At 41.9% G+C, this 23,082-nt stretch overlaps 1 protein-coding gene across 8 annotated transcripts in view; it reads right to left on the minus strand.

The window, feature by feature from the left end:
• Positions 1 to 23,082, minus strand: part of Filip1 (filamin A interacting protein 1) — a 248,756-nt gene that overhangs the window by 16,696 nt on the left and 208,978 nt on the right. For 5 of the 8 annotated variants that reach the window (XM_023718716.1, XM_004634362.2, XM_023718712.1 and 2 more), the window contains exons 5-6: positions 5,868 to 8,577; positions 77 to 2,199 (exon numbers count right to left, since the gene is read on the minus strand). In XM_023718716.1, the coding sequence (XP_023574484.1) occupies positions 1,993 to 2,199; positions 5,868 to 8,577 (2,917 nt within the window). In that variant the 3' untranslated portion in view covers positions 77 to 1,992. Of the gene's footprint in view, positions 1 to 74; positions 2,200 to 5,867; positions 8,578 to 23,082 lie in introns of those variants that run through there. The other 3 variants (XM_023718714.1, XM_023718711.1, XM_023718715.1) reach the window with 3 other exon arrangements.

The following is a 23,082-nucleotide window of genomic DNA, read 5'->3' on the forward strand; positions in this document are numbered from 1 at the left end:
AAAAAACCCAAAAAACAAAAAAAAAAAAACAAGTCAGTATTCAAAATGGTGAGCTATTTTGTATAAACTCACTTAAAATCATATTTATTAAACTTCTCTTACTCTCTCCTTTGTCCTTCCATTCTCATTATCACAGTATGTCTCTGATAGTCAACATTTTAAAATACATATGCTGAGAACTGATGAATCAGTGGTGACAGGTCTGCATAAAGTACATGAGAAGACACCTGGAGGCATCTACATATAGCATCACAGTTCTAGTCCAAATTGTCAGATATAGAAAGAGGCCTGCAAAAATCTAGTATGGGAAAGAATGCAGGGGAGCTTCTCTGTCACAAAATAAATTGATTAGTGGACGTGATCATTAATCCTGAAAGGTCAGCTTCATTGGATTAAAAAATGCCCAGCATGCTCTTGCACATGTCTGGGCGGTGCACAGAGGCATGACCTTGGGTGCTCAATCCAGGCCCTGGCCTCCTCCTCTCCAACACGGTCCTCCCGCTCTGCTCCCAGGGGGCCATGCATGGAGCAACTTTGCTCCCCCTCATCCTTCTACCACGGTGTTGCTGCACTGGAGCCAGATGACCAGGGACTGTCTCTCCTAAAGCCGCCTTTAAACTATGGATATTGAGTATTGTATCTCAGTGGTTGGGAAACAAACCAGTACATCGGACTAAGACCTACTCTTATGTCTTTTTAAAAATGTATATGCCTTTCCCAAATATCAAGATCAGGGACTACCCATAGAATTTTGAAATTCTAATAGTTCAAATATAGAAAGACAAAAATCTGTAACAGTGCAGTTCCTATATTTTCATAAAGTTCATCTATATGGCTCAAAAATTTTAAGAAATGTTGGCAAAGCTACAGTCTCCATGAGACTTTGGTGAACTAAATTGTGAGTTACCAGCTTTGAGCTCATTTGTGCTTATATAACCACACACTGCAAAGATCTAACATGGTTAATCTGACAAGCATACTTAGCACTTTGCATTTACACTCCTCATGCTTATTAAAACATGCTTACATACTAAAGAAAATGATTCATACATGAGTAAAACCACACACACACACACACACACACACACACACACACACACACACCAGCAATCATGAACTGGTTCTATATTTGCAAGTAAAGTCCACATTTAACTAAGAAAAATATTTGCGTCCAATTAAACTGTGAATGAAATCACCCCCCTTAGTGTTAATGTGTTTGGATTTGCTTTCTGCTATTTTCTAGCCATCACATCATATTTTCCCGTAAATATGCTGAGCTATAAAGGGTCATTTGGAAGCTCTATTCAGACTGCTCTGCAATTTAGATCAATTGCACACGTGAATGGAGCATCAGTATGACATTATGGTTCTAAAATTATTGTCTATGAAATTCTGGGAATCTTTTGGAAGTGTCCAACATGTCTACAATATATACAGACACACACAAAGAAGTCAAGCTGTTTTCATAATTCCATAGTTCATTTCCATTTTATTTCACATTCAAATATTTCCTGAAATCATATTAAAGACTTTTCATTTTTGCAAAATGTTAGTGCTATATCAAGTTCAGGATTTGATAGGCAATTGTTAAACTATGTTTTACTTCATATAGGGCTTTTGAAAAAAAATGTAAATTTTGCTTACTACGGGAAAATATGAGAGCCTGCCTTCAAGAGCATGTGATTTGGTCCCTAAAGCTACTGACGAAGACACGGGGGGCTTCCTGGCTGATGGGCTCAAGGACAGACCCAGTTGCTGGAAGCAGAACAGAGACTAGCACCCTCAACATACCACAAGGGAAACAGCTAACTCCACTTGCAGCATCCAAACAAATGCACAAAATTGGAAAGACACGTGACTATTAGTTGGTTATTTTATAAACAATATATTTAAAACTTGAATTAGTATGTATAAAGAGTTGGCACAAACAGGCAAAGTTCGTTTTCCAGGCAGCAGCAGTGGCTGCACAACATACCCCCATGGCTATTGCCCTCAGCCCTTCCCCACTCCAAGAGAAGTAGTGCTGCTGGCTGCAGATTTCTTCAGCTCTATTTTCATAGACTGACTCTCAGCTCGAGCCTCGAATTTGGTCAGATTTCCTGCTCCTGGAGCTGCCACTATTGGCTTTCCTGCTTTCATACCTTTTGACATAGGGATTCGTGTGGGTGTAGGCCGTTGGGATGACCCGTCTTGTCCTGACTGGAAGAGAGCACAGAGATACAAGGGAGAACAGTCATCAGTTCTGATGGGAGCTTCCCACGGCAACACTGTCAGTCTCAACATCAGAGGGCCCTGCACCCAGGCCCTGCACCCAGAAGCAACACCAGGTAAAGGTTGCAAGAAGCTCGGGGTTGGGTTCTACTCTGCTCTGATTACCTCCTTTATTCTTTTTTTCCTTTAGGACAGGGTGTACAGAGTGTACAGGGTCTCAATGCATAGATCAGACGCCTAGTGATCTGCCTGTTTATAGCCTCCCAAGTGCTGGGATTACAGTCTTGCACCACCACCCCCAGTCTCAATCGCCTCTCAGGAAACCGCGGGGGCGGAGTCAGGGCCCGCAGGTAGGCCTGGGGATTGAAATGCAGGCCCGTGTGTCTGCCTAAGCAGGCGCTTTAATCCTCTGAGCCATTTGGCTGGCCCTCCTTTTCCTTTCTTGAAACATCTCCCCAGCTTTCTGCTCTTCCCAAGCTCTGTTCTGCCTCCTCCACTCTTTCTGCAGATGACACCCACCTCCTGGAGCAAATCTAGACCAGGTAGTTTACTCCTGTCACTAGACCACGCCCACTCCCCCTTCCCCTGTGGTCCACCAGTATAGATGAAGCAGCTCACTTTTGCTTCCTAATGACATCTGATTCCTCTCAGTTCCTGGGGTGATTACCAACCACACTTTCCTTCTTAAAATGTTCTTCATCTTCTCTTCCTGTGCTTCCTTGGTGCATCTCACTCCTGCCCATCTCATAACTGCTTTTCAGTTCCTTGTTCACTCCTTTCACCTTGTCTTCAAAATGCATCACCATGCCCTATTCTCAGCCTTTTCTGGATGTGTACGGTCGCCCTCAGAATTCCTTTGTTATTTCCCCATGCATCCAAGCCCTGGAACCTCTCTCTAGCTTTCAGTGCAGTCCTGAAATCTGCATCTCCAGCTACTCACTGGACTTTACAGCTGCCCCTGGCATCTCAAAGCTCATTCTGTCCCCACCCAGCCTTCCTCTGCCCATTTTACAAAGCTAGACAACTAAACCAGAAACCCCAGAGCCACCCTCTAAACTCAGTTGGCCGAGAAATCTTTGCAAGTCTATCATCACTATCTCTCCTCATTTTTGCTGCCAGTTGAAGCTTGCACCATCTCTAACCTACAGAATCAAATGTCGTCAGTCTTTAGCTTCTTTTCCCTCTAATTTATTCTTCAAACTGCTTTCTTGATATAAAATATCTTTCTAAAGTAAAAGTAATGCAACCTTTTTTCACGATCGTTTCTCTTCAAGGGTTCCCTTCATCTACTCTGTAAAACTAAAGGGCAATTTCACACTAAGATACAGTCCTGCTCTCAGTACCTGGCTCCAGTTCGCATCTCATATTTTGCACCTGCTGCCCCCTGCTCCCATGACCAGCTGCTGCAAGCCTCAGAGCGCCCCACTGCTCTCCATCAGGCCGGGCTGCTACCCCTGGTCCTGACCTCACACCTTGTGCTCTGATTCCACACACCTGCCCTTTCCTTCCTGAAGTTCCCCTGTACTGTGAAGCCTTCTCTGGTGGATCCTTTGTGCATTCTTTGGTCACAGAAACACCATGTAGATGTCAGCCCTGCCTCTCTCATTCAGTCAGGGACTACCAAGTGCCCTCTACATACCAGCAGTGGCCGAAGTGTAGCTGACACTCAAAGTATGCTGCACATCTAAAACCAGCTTTGCTACACTGCAGGTGTGCCCTAAATCTTTTGTTCTGCTTGATTTTATAGGATCTGATTTACCTAAAATAAGTGGGCTACCATTTAGGCCTTGGAAACTTTAAGACAGTGTTTTGAAATCCAATTTTTTGTATGAGGCTTAATCAAGAGTAAACAATGTTTCTACTAAGGCTATCTTAGAATTTGAAAATGGAAATCAGAATTTACAGCAGAAAGTCTGCTGTAAGTTACAATGCCTTATGGCTCCACTATTTTTTTTTTTAAATAAAATGAAGCAGAAAGAAGCACTATCTTATGCAAGCAATTATGCTGCTCCTAGAAAGTGGCCCTGAAGTATTTAAGAAAAGTGAACAATTCTGAATGTGATTTGGTTCCTTTGGCTCTTGATGGGGCTGGGGAGATAGCTCAGTAGAATAGGTGCTTGCCTGGTGAGTACAAGGTCCTGAGTTTAAATCCTGGTATCAAAACAAAACAAAAAGACTATTTTCCCACTTTGGCTCCTGATAACTAAGAGCTTTACCCGCAAAACAATTAATGTAAGTTATATTGAGGATACAGGAAATAAGCCATCACTTATAAATTTAAAATATTTTCTTCCTATTTTCCTGCGCTGCTATAGAACTTGTTTATAATATAGCAGTCATAATTTCTAATCTGTTTGTTTAAATTAATATCTAAGTAGTTTGTGTTCTTCTAGAAGAATTGTAGCCTGTCAGTGAAAACAATTACTGGACATATCTGAAAGTTATTTTTAAGCTCTATGTTTTGTACTTTGGACATTTTTATAACCATTCCAGTTAGCTGTGAAAATATGTATTATGTAGCATTTGGTTTTTGCAAGATATGATTGACTATAGCTCTTAAACATATAAACTCATTTCTATTTTATTTTTTAAAAGTTTTTAGTATGAGCCAGCATGGTACTACATATCTGTAGTATCAAGCCTAAGACAGCAGGATTGCAAGTTTGAGCCCTAGCTGGGCAATGCAGCACTACATAATGAACCCTGTCTTGAAAGGGGTCTGGCTTTGGGTTCAATCCCCAGGATCACACACACACACACACACACACACACACTTTGTTTTGTTTCTTCTTCTTTTGGTTATTTTTGTCTCACTAGGTAGCCCAGCTTGGCTTGGACTCACTATGTAGCCTAGCCTGCCTAGATGCACTAGGTAGCCCAGGCTGGCTTGGATTCACTATGCAGCCTAGCCTGCCTAGACGCACTAGGTAGCCCAGGCTGGATGGACTTAAGTGCTCAGCAATCCTCCTTCCTACAAAAAAACTTTTTAATATAAAAAAACCTTTTAATCATATTTTCAGAATCAAGTATGACTATGGCACATGTTAAATAACAGCTTGTAAAAATATCATCTAGGAAGTGGGTTGGGGTGTTGTTATTTTGAGATAGGATCTCACTGTGTAGCTCAGCCTGGCCTCCACCTACAGGGATGCTTCTGCCTCTGCCTCCCAAATGCTTGTATTGTAGGTGTGTGCCACCAAGCCTGACCAGCCTAGGAAGTTTTATTTCTTCCAACATATTAAGCACTTTCTTCAGTCTCCATTTTAAAAACATTTTTATTTTATTATTTTTTATTTTTTACTTAGAGCCTCCACACTGAGCTAAGGCCCAAGCCTTTTTTCTTTTTTTTCCAGACAAGGTATTGCTAAATTCCCTGGGGTTGATTGAACTTGCAATCCTTCTGCCTCAGCCTCCTACAGTGCTAGGATTACATGTGTGTGCCACCAAGCCCCACTAAGAATCAAATTTTAAGCTTTAAGATTATTCTACGCTGCTTTCCAAGAGACAGTCTGTGCAAGTAGTTTGAAGGATCTCCATACTTGTTTGGCATGAATAAATGAAAAATGTCCTCAAAATTGGCCCAATTTATCAAAGATCAGGCCATTCTACTTTCCTGAGTCAGTGTCCCCGGCCTGCCCCCGGGGACCTCAGCTCACCGCCGCCTGGGTGCCCCGCGTGGACGCGGTGGTGACAGGAGTGATGGTGATGGTGCTGGTCACCTTGCCCGGACCTGGCCGCGCTGCAGGGGTCCCGCGGGGGGCGCGGAGACCAGGGCTTGGGGCCACCTCCCTGCCTGCGGGCCGCACGGTGATCACCGGGCTCGCGCCTTCCGCCTGTGCGCCCAGGTGGATGTGGATCCTGTTGTCCTCCGTGGTGATGATGCTGGCGTTGGCGTTGAACCTCCGCTGCGCGGGTGGGCCCGGCTGCTTCTCGGGGGTGACCCTGAGCACCGTCCTCCCCGCGTGCGCCTCCTGGGGCCCAGGGGGCCCCCCTGGCGACACCGGAGTCCCTGCCGCCTCCGTGGGCGCGGGCGCGGGCGCGGGCGCGGTGGCCACCGTGCGCACCTGCAGAGGCGACGCGCGCCCGTCCGCCGCCCGCTCCCGCGACAGCGTGGTGATAGTAACGGGGGACGAGGCGCGCTCGGGGTCGGCGCCCGGCGCGGGCACGATGGTAATGCGTGGCGCCTGGCCGCCGAGCGTGGGGATGACGGTCGTGCTGGAAAAGAACTCCTCGGGCGTCGGGCGAGTGATCTCAAGCGTGGCCGCGCTGCCGCCGCGCTCCGGCGTCACGCGGATGTGCAGCGGCTGGCCGTGCCGCGGCGCCAGCACCAGCCCTCCGGGATCCGGGCGGCCCTCGTGCGGGCCGGGGTCGCAGTCCACGCGCCCCCGCGCCCAGGATGCCCAGGCCCCGCGCCGCGCGCCCTCACCCGCCGCCGGCGGGTACCGGTCCAGCACCGAGCCGCGCCCCGCGGGCTTGCGCAGCGCCCCCTGGCGCAGGTGGCTCATGAGGTGCTTCTCCTCTTGGAAGGACTTGCGGATGAAGACGGCTGGCGACTCATCGGCCGCCCCGGCTCCCGGGGCCTCTGTCTGCACCGCGGTGGACGCCACCGGCACGTCCACCATTCTGCGCCCTGCCACGCTGGGCCGCAGCGCGCGGCTGTAGCGCCGGGACAGCTCCAGCTCCTTCGTCAGGTGGAGCACCTCCTGGCCCATACTTTTGTTCTTATTTTCTTCCTCCATAAACCTTTGCTGGAGGACCGAATAATCCACCTGGAGCTGAGAAAGCTGATCTTCCTTGTTCATTAACTCGTGGATCTTCTCCTTGAGCGCTTGCACCTCGGCTTTTAAATCGCGACTCTTGGCCTCCTCCAGGCGGAACCTGTGTCTCAGTTCAGCCTCCTGACTTACAGCCTCTCCTTTCTCTATGGCTTTGTTCTTGGCGATTTGGTGCTTGATTTCCTCCAGCTGTTGAGAGAGGAAGTTGGCCTTGTCCTGCTCGGTTCTGAATTTCTGCTCCAGCTGGTCGTACTCATCTTCCGTCTTCATCAGATCCCCTTCCACCACCTCCAGCTGTTGAAGGCGCTTCTTCAGCCTCTCGATTTCAAGTGTTAGCTCCTTGATCTTGTTGTCTTCTGGGCAGGCGAGCTCTGGCGCTTTCCGAGACCTTCCTCTTCTTTCTAATTCTTCTAGACCATCGAGTCGCTTCTTTAATAAATCCACACTGCAGCTTAGCTCAGAGGATTTTTCTTCCTCACTTTTCAGTTTACCTATCAGCTCATCCCTCTCTTTGGTCAAACTGTACACTTTCTCCTCCATTTCAGACTTCAGTTTTAAGAGCTTTTTACTTTCTTCAATTAATTTTTCAGTTACATCCATAACCTTCCCTTGTTCCACCTTAAAATTTTTATTGAGTCCATCCACTTTTCTCTCTTCTTGCTTTATTTTCTCCATCATGTTTTTCCTTTCATCAACCAGCATCACAGTAAATGACTTCAGTTTTGTAAGATCATCTTTGAGGCTCAGTTCGGCCTTTTCCAGTCTACTTTCAGAACATTCGAGTTCTTTAACCCGACTCTTGACCACCTCCAATTCATTCAGCAAGTCTTTGGTTAAGTTCTTTTCTTTCTCCAGATTCAAGTGGAGCTGGGAGCACTCCGACTTGCTCCTGCTAAAGGCTTCTTCCAGCTTCTCCAGCTCGGACATTCTCTTTTGTAGCTTCTCCACTTCAAGTTTGAGCTCCCTGCTGTGGTGCTCTTCCTCCTGGAGCCTCTTCCGCAGTTCGCGGCACTGGGACTCCGTTTTGGTGATCTCCTCATCTTTACCCTCCATATCGAGCACCCGCTTTCGGAGATTTTCCACTTCTGCCATGAGGCTGGAGTTGCCGCATTCCCCTTTCGCAATTTTATCTCTTAATTCCTGAAGCTCTTCCTCTGCCTTCTGGAGATTTTTGTTAGTCTCTTCCAGCTCCTCGATTCTTTGAGACAAGCCAACCAGCTTCAGTCGCAGTTGTCGATTGTGAGACTCCTGGTTGGCCAGTTTAGCGTTCATCTCTTCATGCTCTTGAGTAAATCTGGAGGCCTTGTGCTCAAAGTCTACTTCTAACTTAAGCAGTTTCTGCCTGTCTTCTTTGGATTTGGAAGACACTGCTTTGAGCTTTTCTTCTTCCTCCCTCAGTTTCTGGGTAAGATCCTGCACTTTCTGGCTTTGCAGGCCGAGTTGCTCAATGTGCATTTGCCTCTCATCCACCAGCATGAGTGCGAAGGACTTGAGCTTGACAAGCTCATCTCTCAGTTTGTTGAGCCGCTTAGCATTTTCCTTTTCTTTGCGGGCTTGGTAAGCCTTTTCTTGTTCGAGGAGCTTTTTCAACCTAGCAAACAAAATATAGCTGTGTTAAAAGCAGTAATGGCAAATACAGCTAAGTCTTAGATATTAAATAAAAAAGAAAGTGTTACCAAAACAAATCTTGTCCACTGCTGTAATATCAATTACAAATAGCCATTAATTAAATGAACCAGAAGAGAGGGTGCTACTTAAAATGAGACAGGTGCTTGAGGAGGTCTGTTAGGGTACTAGTTTCCGTTTGGTGGTTTATGTGCTCATTACACAGGGACTTTTAATTTATGAATTTTTGCAGGTCTGTGGATGGAGCCCAGAGCGCACTGAGCTGCAGCCATTGTTTTATTTTTTATTTTATTTTATCTCATCCATATTTTATTTTATTTTGAAACAGGGTCTCTAAAATCCCAGGCTGACCTCTAGCTTGCAGTTCTCCTGTGTCAGCCTCCCAAGCAGCTGGGATTCCATCCATATGCCACTACCTTTCTGCATGTATATTATACTTCAATAAAATAGCCAGTGAAACTAGGCTGTGCAATAGTAATGACTATTTGCATAGTGCTTTCTGGATTCTGAGTCCTAGGCTCTACTTCATGCTCACAGTGCTCCCCGAGACGTAAATTTCTTCTGTCATCCTCAGGAGGAAAATGAGACAAGGCAGACACGTCCCCTGCTCTGGTCACATGGCCACGAAGTGGCACTACGGGGTTTCCAGCTCTCCAGCAGAGCCCTTTCTCTCTCAGAGAAATTTATGTAAGGGAAAGAGAAGGCCCAGAAAAGAAGAACCTTCAAGCATTCTTATTTGGAACTTCTGAAATATACTGATTACCTGGTAAGGAGAAGGCAAGAAAGGCTTTCTCATAGAAAAACTGATCAAGGGGCCAGGGAGATGGCTCAGTGGAATAAGCGCTTCCCTGGAAAGCACAAGAGCCTGAGTTCAATCCCTGGTTCCAAAAAAAAAAAAAAAAAAAAAAAAAAGCTGATCTACATGAATACATTTTAGCTGACACCAGAACTGGCACAGGATTTGGTTTCAGTTTCTAACTTAAACAACAACAAATTTAGGAGACAGAACTAAGTAGAGAAGAGCTCTAAATTCCTATCATTACATAAATGTGGCAGTCACAGGAATTATGTTTCACGTTTACAACATGCATTTTCTTTATGATACTTATGTATAGCTTTGAAAGTAAGGCTAGGTCAGAGTAACAATGTATCATTCTTGGGTTGATCAGTTAGCTTGTATCAACTGTAATGGATATCTTTACATAGCTACTGAGTTAAATTATATTCACTATGTTAGTTTAAAAAGCATTTTAATCAATAATGTACTAGCAAGTTATAGAAAACCACTAACATGTATGTATTTAAGTACATTTTATTCCTTTGGTATATTTTTCTTTTTTCTTTGGCAGAACCGGGGATTGAACTCAGGCCCTTGTGCTTGCCAGGGAAGCGCTTATTCCACTGAGCCATCTCCCTGCCCCATTCTTTGGTATATTTTTCACCTTTATTATTTGGATTCATTTATTTCAGATTAACAGATTAGCTTTTAGCCAAATAAATAGAATTTGTTTCACATTTCATTGTGTAAGAAATTCTAGGACATATACATGGAAGCTATTCATAATTAAAGCCATTGTCAGACAATATTGCTATATAAATGGTTATGATGATGTCATTGAAGTTTTTTTAAATAGTATTGATTTCTGTAGAATATATCCTGATGTCTAAAGGGTGTGTGCATATGCACTGGTGTGGCACTGGGAACTCAACTATAAATACTTTATATCTAAAACATGACTATGTCTAAAGGAGAAGGAAAAGACAGTTTCCAAATCCTACATACTCATATACACTTAGTAGTTTCACTGAATGTTGTCCTCATGGGTATGAAAAGGGATATGATGCCTTATATGTGTAGAAAACATGAGATTAGCAATCTCCAGGTGGAAGGAGGAAAAGCAGAGGTGGACTGGGTAGAGGGAGGACGGAAGCTGACTTTCTAGTTGAGGTCCCTTAAGAACCCTTGTTCTGGGGAGAGGTGCTCCAGTCTTCTTGTTAATTCCAGTCTCTTAAAAGCTCACCCCAAGGCCAGCCAAATAGCTCAGGGGATTAAAGCGCAGCGGCTGGGGTTGGATCCCAGGCCTGCCTTGCTGGCCCCGCCACTGTGGTGCCCTGAGACTGGACGTGGGGGCACGCCTGTAATCCCAGCTCATTGGGAGACTGAATAGAGGCAGATCACTAGTAGTCTACAATCTACTGATCTATGTGGTGAGACCCTGAGACCCTGTAGACCCTTACTTAAAAAAAAAAGCTCAATCCAAACTCCATTTTTTTTTTGCTAGTACTTAATTAAAAATAAATGGCCACAGAGATAGCTCAGTGGTCTAAGCGCCTGCGTAGGCTATCGGAAGGACCTGGGTTCAATCCCCTGGACCACATATTGTGCCAGCTCCACCACAGGTGTACCAAGACTGGGTGTGATGGCGCACACCTGTGATACCAGCACTGGGGAGGCTGCAAGCAGGAGGACCACTACAAGTCAAGGCTGTGTAGTGAGACCCTGTATCAAATACTTAAAATAGATAAATAAATAAATAAATAAATAAATAGAAAAAAGTCTCCATTGTAATGTGTTAAATGCCATATTTTTTCATTTAATTTTCACAGCAACCATTTGAATAAGGCATTACTGTATCTTTTTATAAACAAAGATGTTATTGGCATTAACCAAAGCAAAATGATTAAGAGAGGATATGTTGGAATTTTGAACAAGTTCCTAATAATAATGGGATTCCTCAAATGGATATAGCCCAATCACCTCAAATTTTCAAGAGTTTGTTCATGTTCACTTCATCCTTCATGGTTTAATTCCTCAAATTCTCATCTTTTGGATTGTGCTTTTGTACCTAACATTTTAGCTTATATCTAATTTAGCATTAAGGGTATAGTGACCCCATCATTAATAAAGACAGGTTAATAATGCACACTCTCAAGATCTGAAAACATTCTCAAGATCTCTCTCTCTCTCTCTCTCTCTCTCTCTCTCTCTCTCTCTCGCTGTTATCAGTCCATTCATATAATCCCAGATCTTGGGGGGCTGTAAACAGACAGATCAGTACAAGTCCCATCCAGTAGTTAGACCCAGAACACCCTGTAGACCCTTCCCTAAAAAAAATTTCAATCCATTCAGTGGCAAGGGCACTGCCATTCAATTAGCTACAAGCCCACTGCACTATGCATTCTTTACTGCTTCTGAGTTTTCATTCTTCCTCTATCCCATCACTTATATACCATCATTCTTGCCAGTTTCTTCTTTCTTTCTTTTTGAGATAGGATCTCTCTCACTATTTAGTTTAGGTTGCCCTTGAACTCACTATGTAGCCCAGGCTGATCTCAAACTCACAGGCATCTATCTTCCTGCCCCTGCCTCCCAAATGCTGGAATTATAGGCATGAGGCCCATCTTCTCACCACTTTCTGAAGAAGTTTTCAAAGTACACTTTCATATTCTCTGAGCTGTGATTAAAAATTACTGAGAATGTTGCTGCCCAGTGTCATCCAAGTGAAAAGCAGGCTTGTAAAAGCATTACAGTGTGTCCTCCCCCACCCCAACCCCCCGCTTACCAAATCTGGCATTGTGCAACTGTGGCTCTTCCCCAAAGTCAAAATGACCACAAAAGATGAACATTTTGGACCAATTCAGGACATCAAGACAATCACAAAAGCTCAACTAACGACACTCAGGAAAGAGGACTTCTAGAACTGCTTCAGAAAGTGACAAGAATGATGGGATAGTGTACTGGGCATACTGGGAGCAAGGGAGAATATTTTTAGTGGCATTAACAGCAATGTATCCTTTAATGTATTTGTAAAAAAATAAACATTCACCACTGTATATTTTTTTATTCACACTTCCTATTTTGAATTCAGGTACTTCTCACCTCCTCCATTCCTTCACCCTGACCCAGGGTAGCATTGTCTCTTGTCTGGATTACTATAAAATCAATCTAATCTGACTCCCAACTTCCACTCCTACCCACTCTCAGCTCACTCTCAACCTGTTGTCTCTTCCCAGAAGCCTGAGTGATGAAAAAGAAAAGAAAAGAAAAGAAAATCAAATACTCTGCTTGGAAGAGAAGGAGAAAAGAGGGAAGTAGATGTAGGAATCAGAGCCGGATCAGCGTTCTAACGCATGTGCAAGCACACACACACAAGAAGACGCAGGCACATTCCCTTGTCACTTAAAGCATGTTGAGTTTCTGTACAGCAACAGTCTAGTTAATAATAAGGAATGACAGCATATTTCTATTAATAAAAAACAATTATAGAATACCACCAATTTCTAATCTCCAATAAAATAATGAATATAGGTAATGCTCATCAATGGCTCCCAAGAATAGACAATGTTAGACATTGTATAATTACATCTCCACCCATGAAATAGTCTTCCCTAAAATATTAATCTGAATTATAGCAAGCTCCTAGAGCTAACTACTAGACTATAGGAAAAACAGAGGCAAGAAATTACAAATTCATCATAAAAATGAATCAGAAAAATCCAAAAGTGGCAACTATGTGGAACAAAAAACTTGTTTCATTAATAAATAGCTAGGAAAATGAAAAAAGAACAGGGAGAGGGATCTATAGATTAACAGAGACTTAGAATACAAATCAGCCAATTGTACTCTTTTAGATGCTTTTTCAAACTAATTTTTAAATGAGACAATTGGAAAAATTACTCTGTTGATGAATTATTACTAAAGTTGTATTTGATAATAAATCATAACATTAATTTTTTTGAGAGAGACAGGGTCTCACTATGTAATTCAGGCTGGCCTTGAACTCATGTTGATCCTCCTGACTTACCTCCTGAGTCCTGGCATTTTGAGTATGCACTATCATGCCCAGCTACAATAATTTTTTAAGGTGTTCATCTTTTAGGAAAATATATTGAAATATTTATGAATAAAATTGTACAGCTTGGATTTATATAAAAATAATCCAAAGAAATGGTAATAGATGAAACCATACTGGTCATGACTTTTTTGGGGTTTTTTTTTTTTTGTATTTTAGAGAAGGGTCTACAAGGTGTTCATGGTCTCGCTACTAGATTGGACTCGTAGTGATCTGCCTGTTTATAGCCTCATAAGAACTAGGATTACAGGTGAGAGCCACCACACCCAGTCTCAATTGCCATCTCAGTGTGCCCTGGGGTCAGGGCCAGCATGGCAGGCCCAGGGATCGAACCCCTGGCCACTGTGTGTGCTTACAGGTGCTTTAATCCACTAAACTATTTTTTTTTTTCCGGAACCGGGGATTGAACTCAGGCCCTTGTGCTTGCCAGGGAAGCGCTTATTCTACGGAGCCATCTCCCCGGCCCCTCACTAAACTATTTGGCCAGCCTGTGAGTTCATTTTTGAAGCTAAGAGATGAGTATATTGGGGTTCATTACATTACTTTCTTCATCTTTGTTAATGTTTGAAATTTTCCACAATATCTTTTTTTCTATTCCATTTGAATCTTTAATTTCTCTTTCTCTTTTTGAGTTTCAGATCCTTTTTTCTTCGGTCAAGTTTTTACTTTCTTCATGGTACCTTGTAAATCGATGTGGTGAGTGGGTGATTCTTTCAAATTCTTTCCCCAATTAAGACAATTAACTTTTTTGAAATTTTTTCTTTCATTTTGAGATCCTTTTGATGTTTAGTCAAACATGTGCTACAAAAAGTACCTTTACTATTCTCTTCCATGGATATTTGTCATTTGTCTTTCCTTTTAAATCTAAGGACAAACTTTTAGGGGGATGAAGTGAGCAGTGATATGTTTTTATTTCTTTTTTTTTTTGAACCGGGGATTGAACTCAGGCCCTTGTGCTACCCAGGAAAGTGCTTATTCCACTGAGCCATCTCCCCAGCCCTGATATGTTGTTTTTAACCTTAATCTTAGGACCCACCCTTTTGCTAACTACCGTCCGCAGAATGGTGGTCAATCTGTGCTCTTTAAGACTCAAGGTCTACACTGGCCAGATAGGTCTGCAGACTATAGCACCTGCTTAGACAGATGCAGGGACCGGGGTTTGATCCCCAGTGTGCAGAGCCCCCCCACCCCAAGGTGTGCCGAGAAGGCGACTGAGACTGGGCATGGACTGAGACGGGGTGCTTGGGAGGCTAAAAACAGGAGGATGGATCACTATGAGTCTGATCTGTGTAGTAAGACCCCATAGATCCTGTACTAAATACATTAAAAACAAAATAAAGCAGAGCAAAAAGACTCAAGGTCTGCCTGCCTATATCCATCCTCACTTCTTTTTCTTGGGAGTAAGCATTATTGGGGTTCATGGATCTTTCTCTCTTTTTTTATTTTTTAGTGGAACCAGGGATTGAACTCAGACCCTTGCACTTGCCAGGCAAGCATTTATTCTCCTGAGCCATCTTCCCAGCCCCTCTCCATCTTTCAAGAGAGAAGGCAGGTTGAAACTAGCAAGGGCATGATAATAATTGAAGATGACTGTGGAGCCAGGGAGATGGCTCAGTAGAGTAAGTGCTTGCCTGGCAAGCGCAAAGGCCTGAGTTCAATCCCTGGTTCCACAAACAAAACAAAACAAAACTGAAGAATGAACCTCAACAGAGTCAAGCTTGCATGCAATTTGCAGTTTTATCACAATGCATTTTTCCCAGCTAGAGCACAAAATGGAGCTAAGTTGCTTGTTAACATGATAGGACGTGGTTTACCAGATGACTCAGGAAGCAGGGGTACTTTTTAGTAGGTTACCTTAGCTCACCCAGCTGGAGACTGCTACACTAATTATCCAGAAATAATCTAATGTCTCCAAGATAGTATGCAAGACTGGGATAAGTTAGAGATAGATAAGGAAGGGTTGTTTTCAGTTCCAGAGTTAGATCATTTGAAATTTTGGTATGTTCTTGATCACAGTTTTTGGCATTAATTTTTATTTTTTATAGTGTATTAAAAAATAAAAATAAAATAAAAACACACAAAAAAAAGAAAAAAAAACAAAATTGTTCATATAGTGTATTTAAATAGAGTGGCTGTTTTGTTTTCATTTTGGTTTTAAGATAGAATCTCATATACCTCAGGCTGGTCTTGAACTCACTATATTGCCTAGGCTGGCCTCAAACTCACAGCAATTCTCCTGCCAAAGGCTCCTGAGCAGTGGGATTACAAGCACTCCCAGCACTAGGTGTACCTTGATACTGAATTTTGTGACAGCTGCTTAAATGTTACACTAAAGGTGAGTCATGCTTCCCTGATCCTAGTTTCAGCTCCGATTACTGAGTGCAAGAAAATAATTTTTTTTATAGATAAAGAAATGGCAATCCTTTATAACAGAACACAAACTTTGGAGCTTTGTTTTTGTTCTGTATTTCTTAGTATTAAGGATGAGTTTACAGAAGCCAGCATACCTGTTTTCCTCTTTCCCTCTTGTGAACACCAGCAATATTTTAGGGCATCTGATCTCAAACATTTTTTTTAATATTTATTTATTTTTATTTATTACATTTATTTATTGTGTGTGTGTGTGGCCAGCTCAGCCCACCAGGGGGCGGGTCTGGCTGGCATGTGGTGCTGGGGATCGAACCGCGGTCCCTGTGCTTTGCCAAGCTTGTTTCAAGTAGGTGCTTTAGACCACTGAGCCATCTCTCCAGCCCCGATCTCAAACATTTTGATCTTAACCTAGCAGAGAAGATCAGAAGGCTTGGCTCATCCATTCTCACTTTGAAAATGAATTTGGTGATATAAAATTTAAAGAATAGAGGATAGAAATAGTTAACCTATTGCTAGAAAGTTTTGTGAACTACTTACCTTCATGAGAAAAGGTTCTACAATTATGTTCATGATTTTATATTATAAAATTGTACTCTATAAATTTGGAAATCATTTAGTGATGTTATTACATTTGCTTCAGTAGTATAATTTGTGCAACTCAAATAGCACATGCACAAATTTCAGATTATTACAAATGAACCTGTACTCTTCATCAGATTTTGAGGGGATTATGTATAAATCTGCTTTAGAATAGGTATATTAGTGACATACCTTAAGGTCTGGTTGTTGAAAAGTGTTAGGGAACTAGATGCATACGGACCTTCTGTAAGTTACCAAATGGACATAAAGACTACCATTGGGATAAAGGACAAAAATACTCTCGAGATTTTAACCTGTAACTCATTAAAAGTGTGATTGTGTTTTCTTTGTGGTAAGCATGGACTTACAAGTGTTTGTTTGTTTGTTTTGCTGAAAGGCAAGAATTCACTTGATGGGCTGGAGAGATGGCTCAGTGGTCTAAAGCACCTACTTAGAACAAGCTTGGCAAGGCATCAGGGACCGCGGTTCAATCCCCCAGCACCACATGCCAGCCAGCCCCGCCCCCTGGTGGGCTGAGCTGGCCACACACACACACACACACACACACCCCTCTCTCTCTCTCTCTCTCTCTCTCAAATAAATAAAAATAAAAAAAAAAGAATTCACTTGAGCATATGCTCAATTAGTAACTAAAAGCAGCATAAAGCTTGGTCTTCATTCACTAAAGCTCTGAGTCAAACCCTCCTCAGCTCTGCATAGATTCATGTTAGTCCTTTAGGGAGTATCAGTCTGAAAGTTGGCAAAACAAAATTTATTAGCCCTAAATTTTCCTAGTCTATCTGAGGATACCAGCATACGAGACTTATAGGGACAGTCATCGCTATTATCCTAAACCTCTGATGGCTCTGGAGTCCGACAGAGTCTTGCATGATCAAGACTGCCTCTCAAGCTGTAAGGATTCCTCCATGGGAATAGAATTTTCTCTCAAATCATGAGGATTCCTCCAGAGCCACAAAACCAAATCTAAGATAATGGTAGCCTCAGCGCACCATACTACCCCATAAAACTGGTCCTTTTTCTTTCCTTTTCTTTTTTCTTTTTGGAATCGGGGATTAAACTCAGGCCCTTGCGCTTGCCAGGCAAGCACTTATTCTACTGAGCCATCTCCCTGGCTCCTATCCTTTTTCTTCTTCAACAGGTCAGTCTGATCCACTTTTTCAGACCTGTACTCCATTTGACTTCTCAAACTGAGACCCTTTTTCTGCCTTTTCTAACTTCCTTTTGTTAGGGGACCGGCTTGATCTTTGTCAGAGTTGTGCTTCCCTTTCTTTTCTCTTTGTAATTAAAGCTTTTCCTGAAAATTCATGCTAAATTCCTCAACTTTCATTTCCACCACAGATGAAACAAAAAAACCATGTAGGCCAATGATAGAACAACTCACAACAAACCAAGTTGACTTTGAACTTAAGCCCAGAGTAACTTATGTTTTTTTAAAAAAAAATCAATGATTTATTTATTTATCTATTTAGTACAAGGTTTTGCTATGCAGCTCAGACTCATAATGATTCTCCTCTCTGAGCTTCCCCAGTACTGGGATTACAGGCATGCGCTACCACACCTGGATTCGAGCCAGCATAGCATGTAGTACGAGGGACTGAACTCAGGTCCTTCAGCTTGCTAGGCAGGTGCCTAGACCACTAAGCTGTCTTCCCAGCCCCCATAGTAATTTATCTTTAACATGCACACACAAGCCATGTGTGGTGGCATATGCCTATAATCCCAGCACTCAGGAAGCTGAGGCAGGAGGATTAAGCTTGAGACCAGCCTATGCTACAAAGTGAGCTCAAGACCAGCCTCAATTGCATAGCAAGACCCTATGCCCAAAAGACAAAACTAAATGAATAAATAAATAAATAAAATGTGCACATAACAACAACTAAAAACCATAAGAGCTCATAACTAATAACAAATTACCTTTTGTAAATTATGATTTTCCTTTTATTGGCAGAGCTCAGACACTAGCTGCAAAGAGGGGATAGCAGCCAGTCTCCACTGCAAAATACTTTTTAGTCTTGAACAAAATCTAGTAACATGCTAAATTAAAGAAGTGTCATATTTAAAATCATACTGCTAGTATTTTACTAGTCAATAGCTCTCAGTCATAGTAAAATTAAAATCCAGGGAATTGTTAGTCTTTTGCTTATAAGAACTACAGAGGGCTGGCCAAATAGCTCAGTGGATTAAAGCACCTGCAAGCAGGTGTAGAGGCTGGGGATTTGATCCCCAGGCCTGCCATACCAGCCCTGCCCCCGGGGTGCACTGAGCTGGCAATTGAGACTGGGTGTGGTGGCATGCGCCTGTAATCCCAGCACTTCGGAGGCTGTAAACAGGAGGATCACTATGAGTCTGATCTAGTAGTGAGATCCCAAACACCCTGTAGATCCTTCCCTAAAAATACAAAAACAAAACAAAACAAAACAAAACAAAAACAAAAACAAAAACACCCCACAGAAATGCTAGCATTTTCTTAGTTTTAGGCCTAGCAAAAAGCCCATCCTTGAGAATCAATGAGAAAGAAATCTCAGATCGTAGACTCATATGAAGCTCCCAGAATCACAGAAACATGATTTACTCATCCACTCAATAATTCAACAGCTTGAATGCTATCTCATTATCAGGGTATGAGAAATAATAGAATAAAAAGCACATAAAAAGTAATTATAAAAGGTACATTATAAAATGATGTAAAAAGTACCATTTAGGCTTTATGTATAGGCTATTGAAGGCCACACAAATGAGTTAGCTAATGGTCCCCTTTCTGTGGACCTTGTCCCAGACTAGGGTATCTAGCTCAGTAGGTGGAATGAGAACTGCATTTCCACCTCATCATTCATAACCAGACATGCCTACAAACCATAATCTGCAAAACTACAGTGCATCTTGCCTAAATTCCAAAACTCTAATTGTGAATATGATGGTATCAAGCAATAGAGCCTTTCAGAGGTGATTAAGCTTTAGGGGCAGAGCTCTAAAGAATGGAATTAATGTCCTTGGAAAAGGGAATCCAGAGAACTTCTTCCTCTCTCTATGCTGAAAGAATGCAAGGGAAAGACAGTGAACTACAACCAGGAAGGATTTGTGTCAGGGCATGTACCCTGATCTTGGACTTTCAGCATTCAAAACTGTGAGAAAAACATTTATGTTGTATATAAACCATCCTGCTGTGCTACAGCAGCCTGACCTGACTGCTCAGCAGTCTATGAGTCCAAGAGACTCCTCTTTTCCTTTCTCCAGCTTTAATTCATAGTCCCCTCCCAAGAAAGAACAGAAAACTATGTCTTCATATATCTTCCTTATGTTTTCATGTATCTTAAGGTGTTCAAAGTACTTGGCAAACACTGTCTCAGATTAGTTAGATAGAATATTTTGAAGATAGAAACAGATATAATTCTTTTTGATGATCATGATAGGGGCCAGGGAGATAGCTTAGTAAGATAAGTGCTTCCCTGGCAAGCACAAGGGCCTGAGTCTGATCCCCGATTCTGCCAAAAAAAAAGAAAGAAAGAAAGAAAGAAAAGAAAAAGAAAGACGATCACGATAAAGACCCAAGTAGGTGAATAATTTTATTTCATAGTTTTTAGCAGAAACAAAAAAAGGCATAAACCACGTAAATTTGTCACATTAGTGTGTGACCTTGGTCTGTTCCTCCAAGATGCCCCTTCACCTTTCCAGTCTACCTCAAAGAGTACTTATTCAGCCTATTCCCAAATACTGAGTTGCCCAATAATCATAATATCTAATTATCAGTGCTCCCTCTGAATGCCTACAGGAAACTCATCCAGAAAAAAAATTACATGGGGGAATTGTTTAAGGAAATTAGAGAGTAGGGAGGCTATTTAGATTTGGGTAGGGGCCTGGGTTTCTGATACTACAGTGGGAGGTTATTCTTTCATATGCACAAGTAGAGGGGCCTCTCTTCTGTGCGATGTGCTTGTGAGCACAAAGAATATGAGTAGAGAAGGTGGAAACTAGTTGGGATTTCTTAAAACTATTCAGTTAAGCTGAAGAAGATCTATAAAGACAATGGATAGCTCTTTACTCTCCACGTGCATGCATTGAATGGGGCTCAGAAGCTATCGCTGTAAGCTATACATCACAGGAGTTCCCAACAGAAACATATTCTATTGTAGCACTATTCATCAATATACTAAGCTAATTTATCTCTTGGTAAATCTATTTTCACAAATGAGATTTATTTAAAATTATAGACTTACATGTGATAAAATACATAGTCACATAATATATTTCCACTTATTTACTTTTAAAAATTGGTGGTAGAACTTTTAATTGTAAGTTCATGTGAAATTTTACTAAATATTATATCTACATTTATCTAATAATTATCATAGCCAGCTTTGGGACAACTTAAATCTCAAACAAAAAGTGAAGTCAAAACAAACGAAACTCCAAAATCCAAAACTTAATTTTGTATTGATCTTGACTATTGATAATATAGGAAAGAAAGGAAGAGAGAAAGAACATTCTTCTGTTGTAGAACAGATATTTAGTCTTACAATTAAACAGAAGTTCAACCAATTACAGGAAATTAAGAATCCAGGCAGATCAATGTAGTAAATCCAAGATTTTCATCATGCATGGTCGAGTTCAAGATTTTCAGCTCTTTAAACACAGAGACATAACAGTCACCGCTAAACAAATTAAATCTATACAAACAAAAACCATGCCATCTGGCTTCCTATTCAAATTGGAATCTGAACTCAATCTATAAGAATTTGATTATGGTCCAATGAAGTTCTTTTGTGACATGCTCACAGTATCATACAGCCCTATAGAATAGTAAATGCAAACTTTATTTTCATATACTCTGCTGACCTAGACAATGCTTTTTCAGCATTTTGAAAAATTGCTTAGAGTAGGACTTCTTTAATGTGGCACAAACTTAATTCCATCCCCACTTTGACATGAAACTTCCTATGCATTCTTGCTCTTACTGCAGATTGCGTGTCTCAGAACAAACACGGCTTTCTTTGGATCACTGCATTCTGATCCACTGCCAACTTTATAGGACTTTTCCACATATACAGACAGATCTGCAAATGGTCACATAATAACAATAACAAAAAACTTTTGAAAACAACATTTTACCTCAGATCATTTTTTTGTCATCAAGAATCCCAAGTCAGAAGATACATTTATAGTCAAAAGCTGCCTATTAAAATCCTTCTAGAACACATTAGTTGAACTGATGGTAGTCAAATTCTCAGTTCTGCTATAAACACCACAAGATTTTTGCAGAATGAGCTTACATGTTTCCCCTCCATAAAAAAATAGGAGCCCTCCTCATACCACGTCAAGTAGCATCTTGGTCACTCAGCCAAGGATTCTGAGGCATCAGATAAAGTCACAGTAAGCTGGTGACTTTCAAGGTTTGTCACTATCCACACTGCAGAACCTGTAGTTGCAAGCAAAAGGATGTCGAGTTCTTACAGCCTTTGTCAGATTAGTCAGGATGCTACAAATGTCCAAACCCAGCCTCCAAATGCTCTTTGCAGCAACCCTCAGAAGCGAGTTGACTGCCAAGTCAGCCTATTAACAAATGGAAAGTGCATGGACAGGAGAACTAATGTTGCCGAAATCAGAACAGATCTTGACTTCTTTACCTTCGTGCTAGGAAGCATAGTAGCTTTTTTTTGTTTGGTTTTGATTTTTTATAAGGGAATACTAAAATTTGCTCACAGTAGCAGGCCCCCTCAGCCTCCTCCTCCACAGGGAATTAACCATCACATTCCAGCCCTGTCATCAGAACAATGAAAGGTGAATGTTGTTCAAAACAGCTTGGGACCACGGAATGATGATATCATTCCTTCCTTATATGGCTCATTATTGTGCAGATTTCCTTTGGTCTGTGAGAAGGGGTGGAGCTGGCCTGGGCTGGGAGGGGAGGCAGCTCTTCAGATGCCAAACAAGTGAGGGGGTGTTACTCTTCACAGGAGAGAAATGCACTGGGAGAGGGGTGACCTTGGGGAGAAAGAATGAGATAAAGAAAAGATACACATAACATGTCAAATGGGCCTCACTCTTGATTTTTCCAACTACTGTTCTACAGTTCTATTCAGCACACTCCAGAATTTACCAGAGCCTCTTCTATGTTTCAACCAATGGGACAGAATACATGTTCCACCCAAAGTGCCTGCTAATTTACATAACTCTGAATGAGAACACTATAGTGCAGGCTACAGATTGCCAACATCCCTTTAGCTTAAAAATCATCAAACGTTTTTTACTTAAATGTTCCCCCTTAAAGTGATTGTAATTGCAAAACTACTGTCCACACAAACAAAAGTAGGCAAAAACATCCAGTCAGATTTGCTCAATTATAGTTTACTTAATGAATTAAGTATTTTTATTCAAGAAGCATTAGTAGTTTGGTTTTTCTATGAATTGCATATAAACAAATAGAAGTTTTGTCTTCTTAACCTTTTTTACTACAGAAATGTGTAGGCCAAGGTGATACAGGTACTATTGTGACTATGGGCCCCCAAGTTGAGTGCTAGGATCATTGTGAGTAGAAATCTACAAAGAGCCATAGTATTTTGGAGGACTGTATCTTAGAGACAGGGTATCCATCTGGTTGTCATTGAGTCTGGTTCTCTAAGAGACAGGGTGTCCATTCTGGTTGTCATGAT

This window comes from Octodon degus, unplaced genomic scaffold (assembly GCF_000260255.1).
Source record: "Octodon degus isolate 3935 unplaced genomic scaffold, OctDeg1.0 scaffold00061, whole genome shotgun sequence".
Classification (NCBI taxonomy): domain Eukaryota; kingdom Metazoa; phylum Chordata; class Mammalia; order Rodentia; family Octodontidae; genus Octodon; species Octodon degus.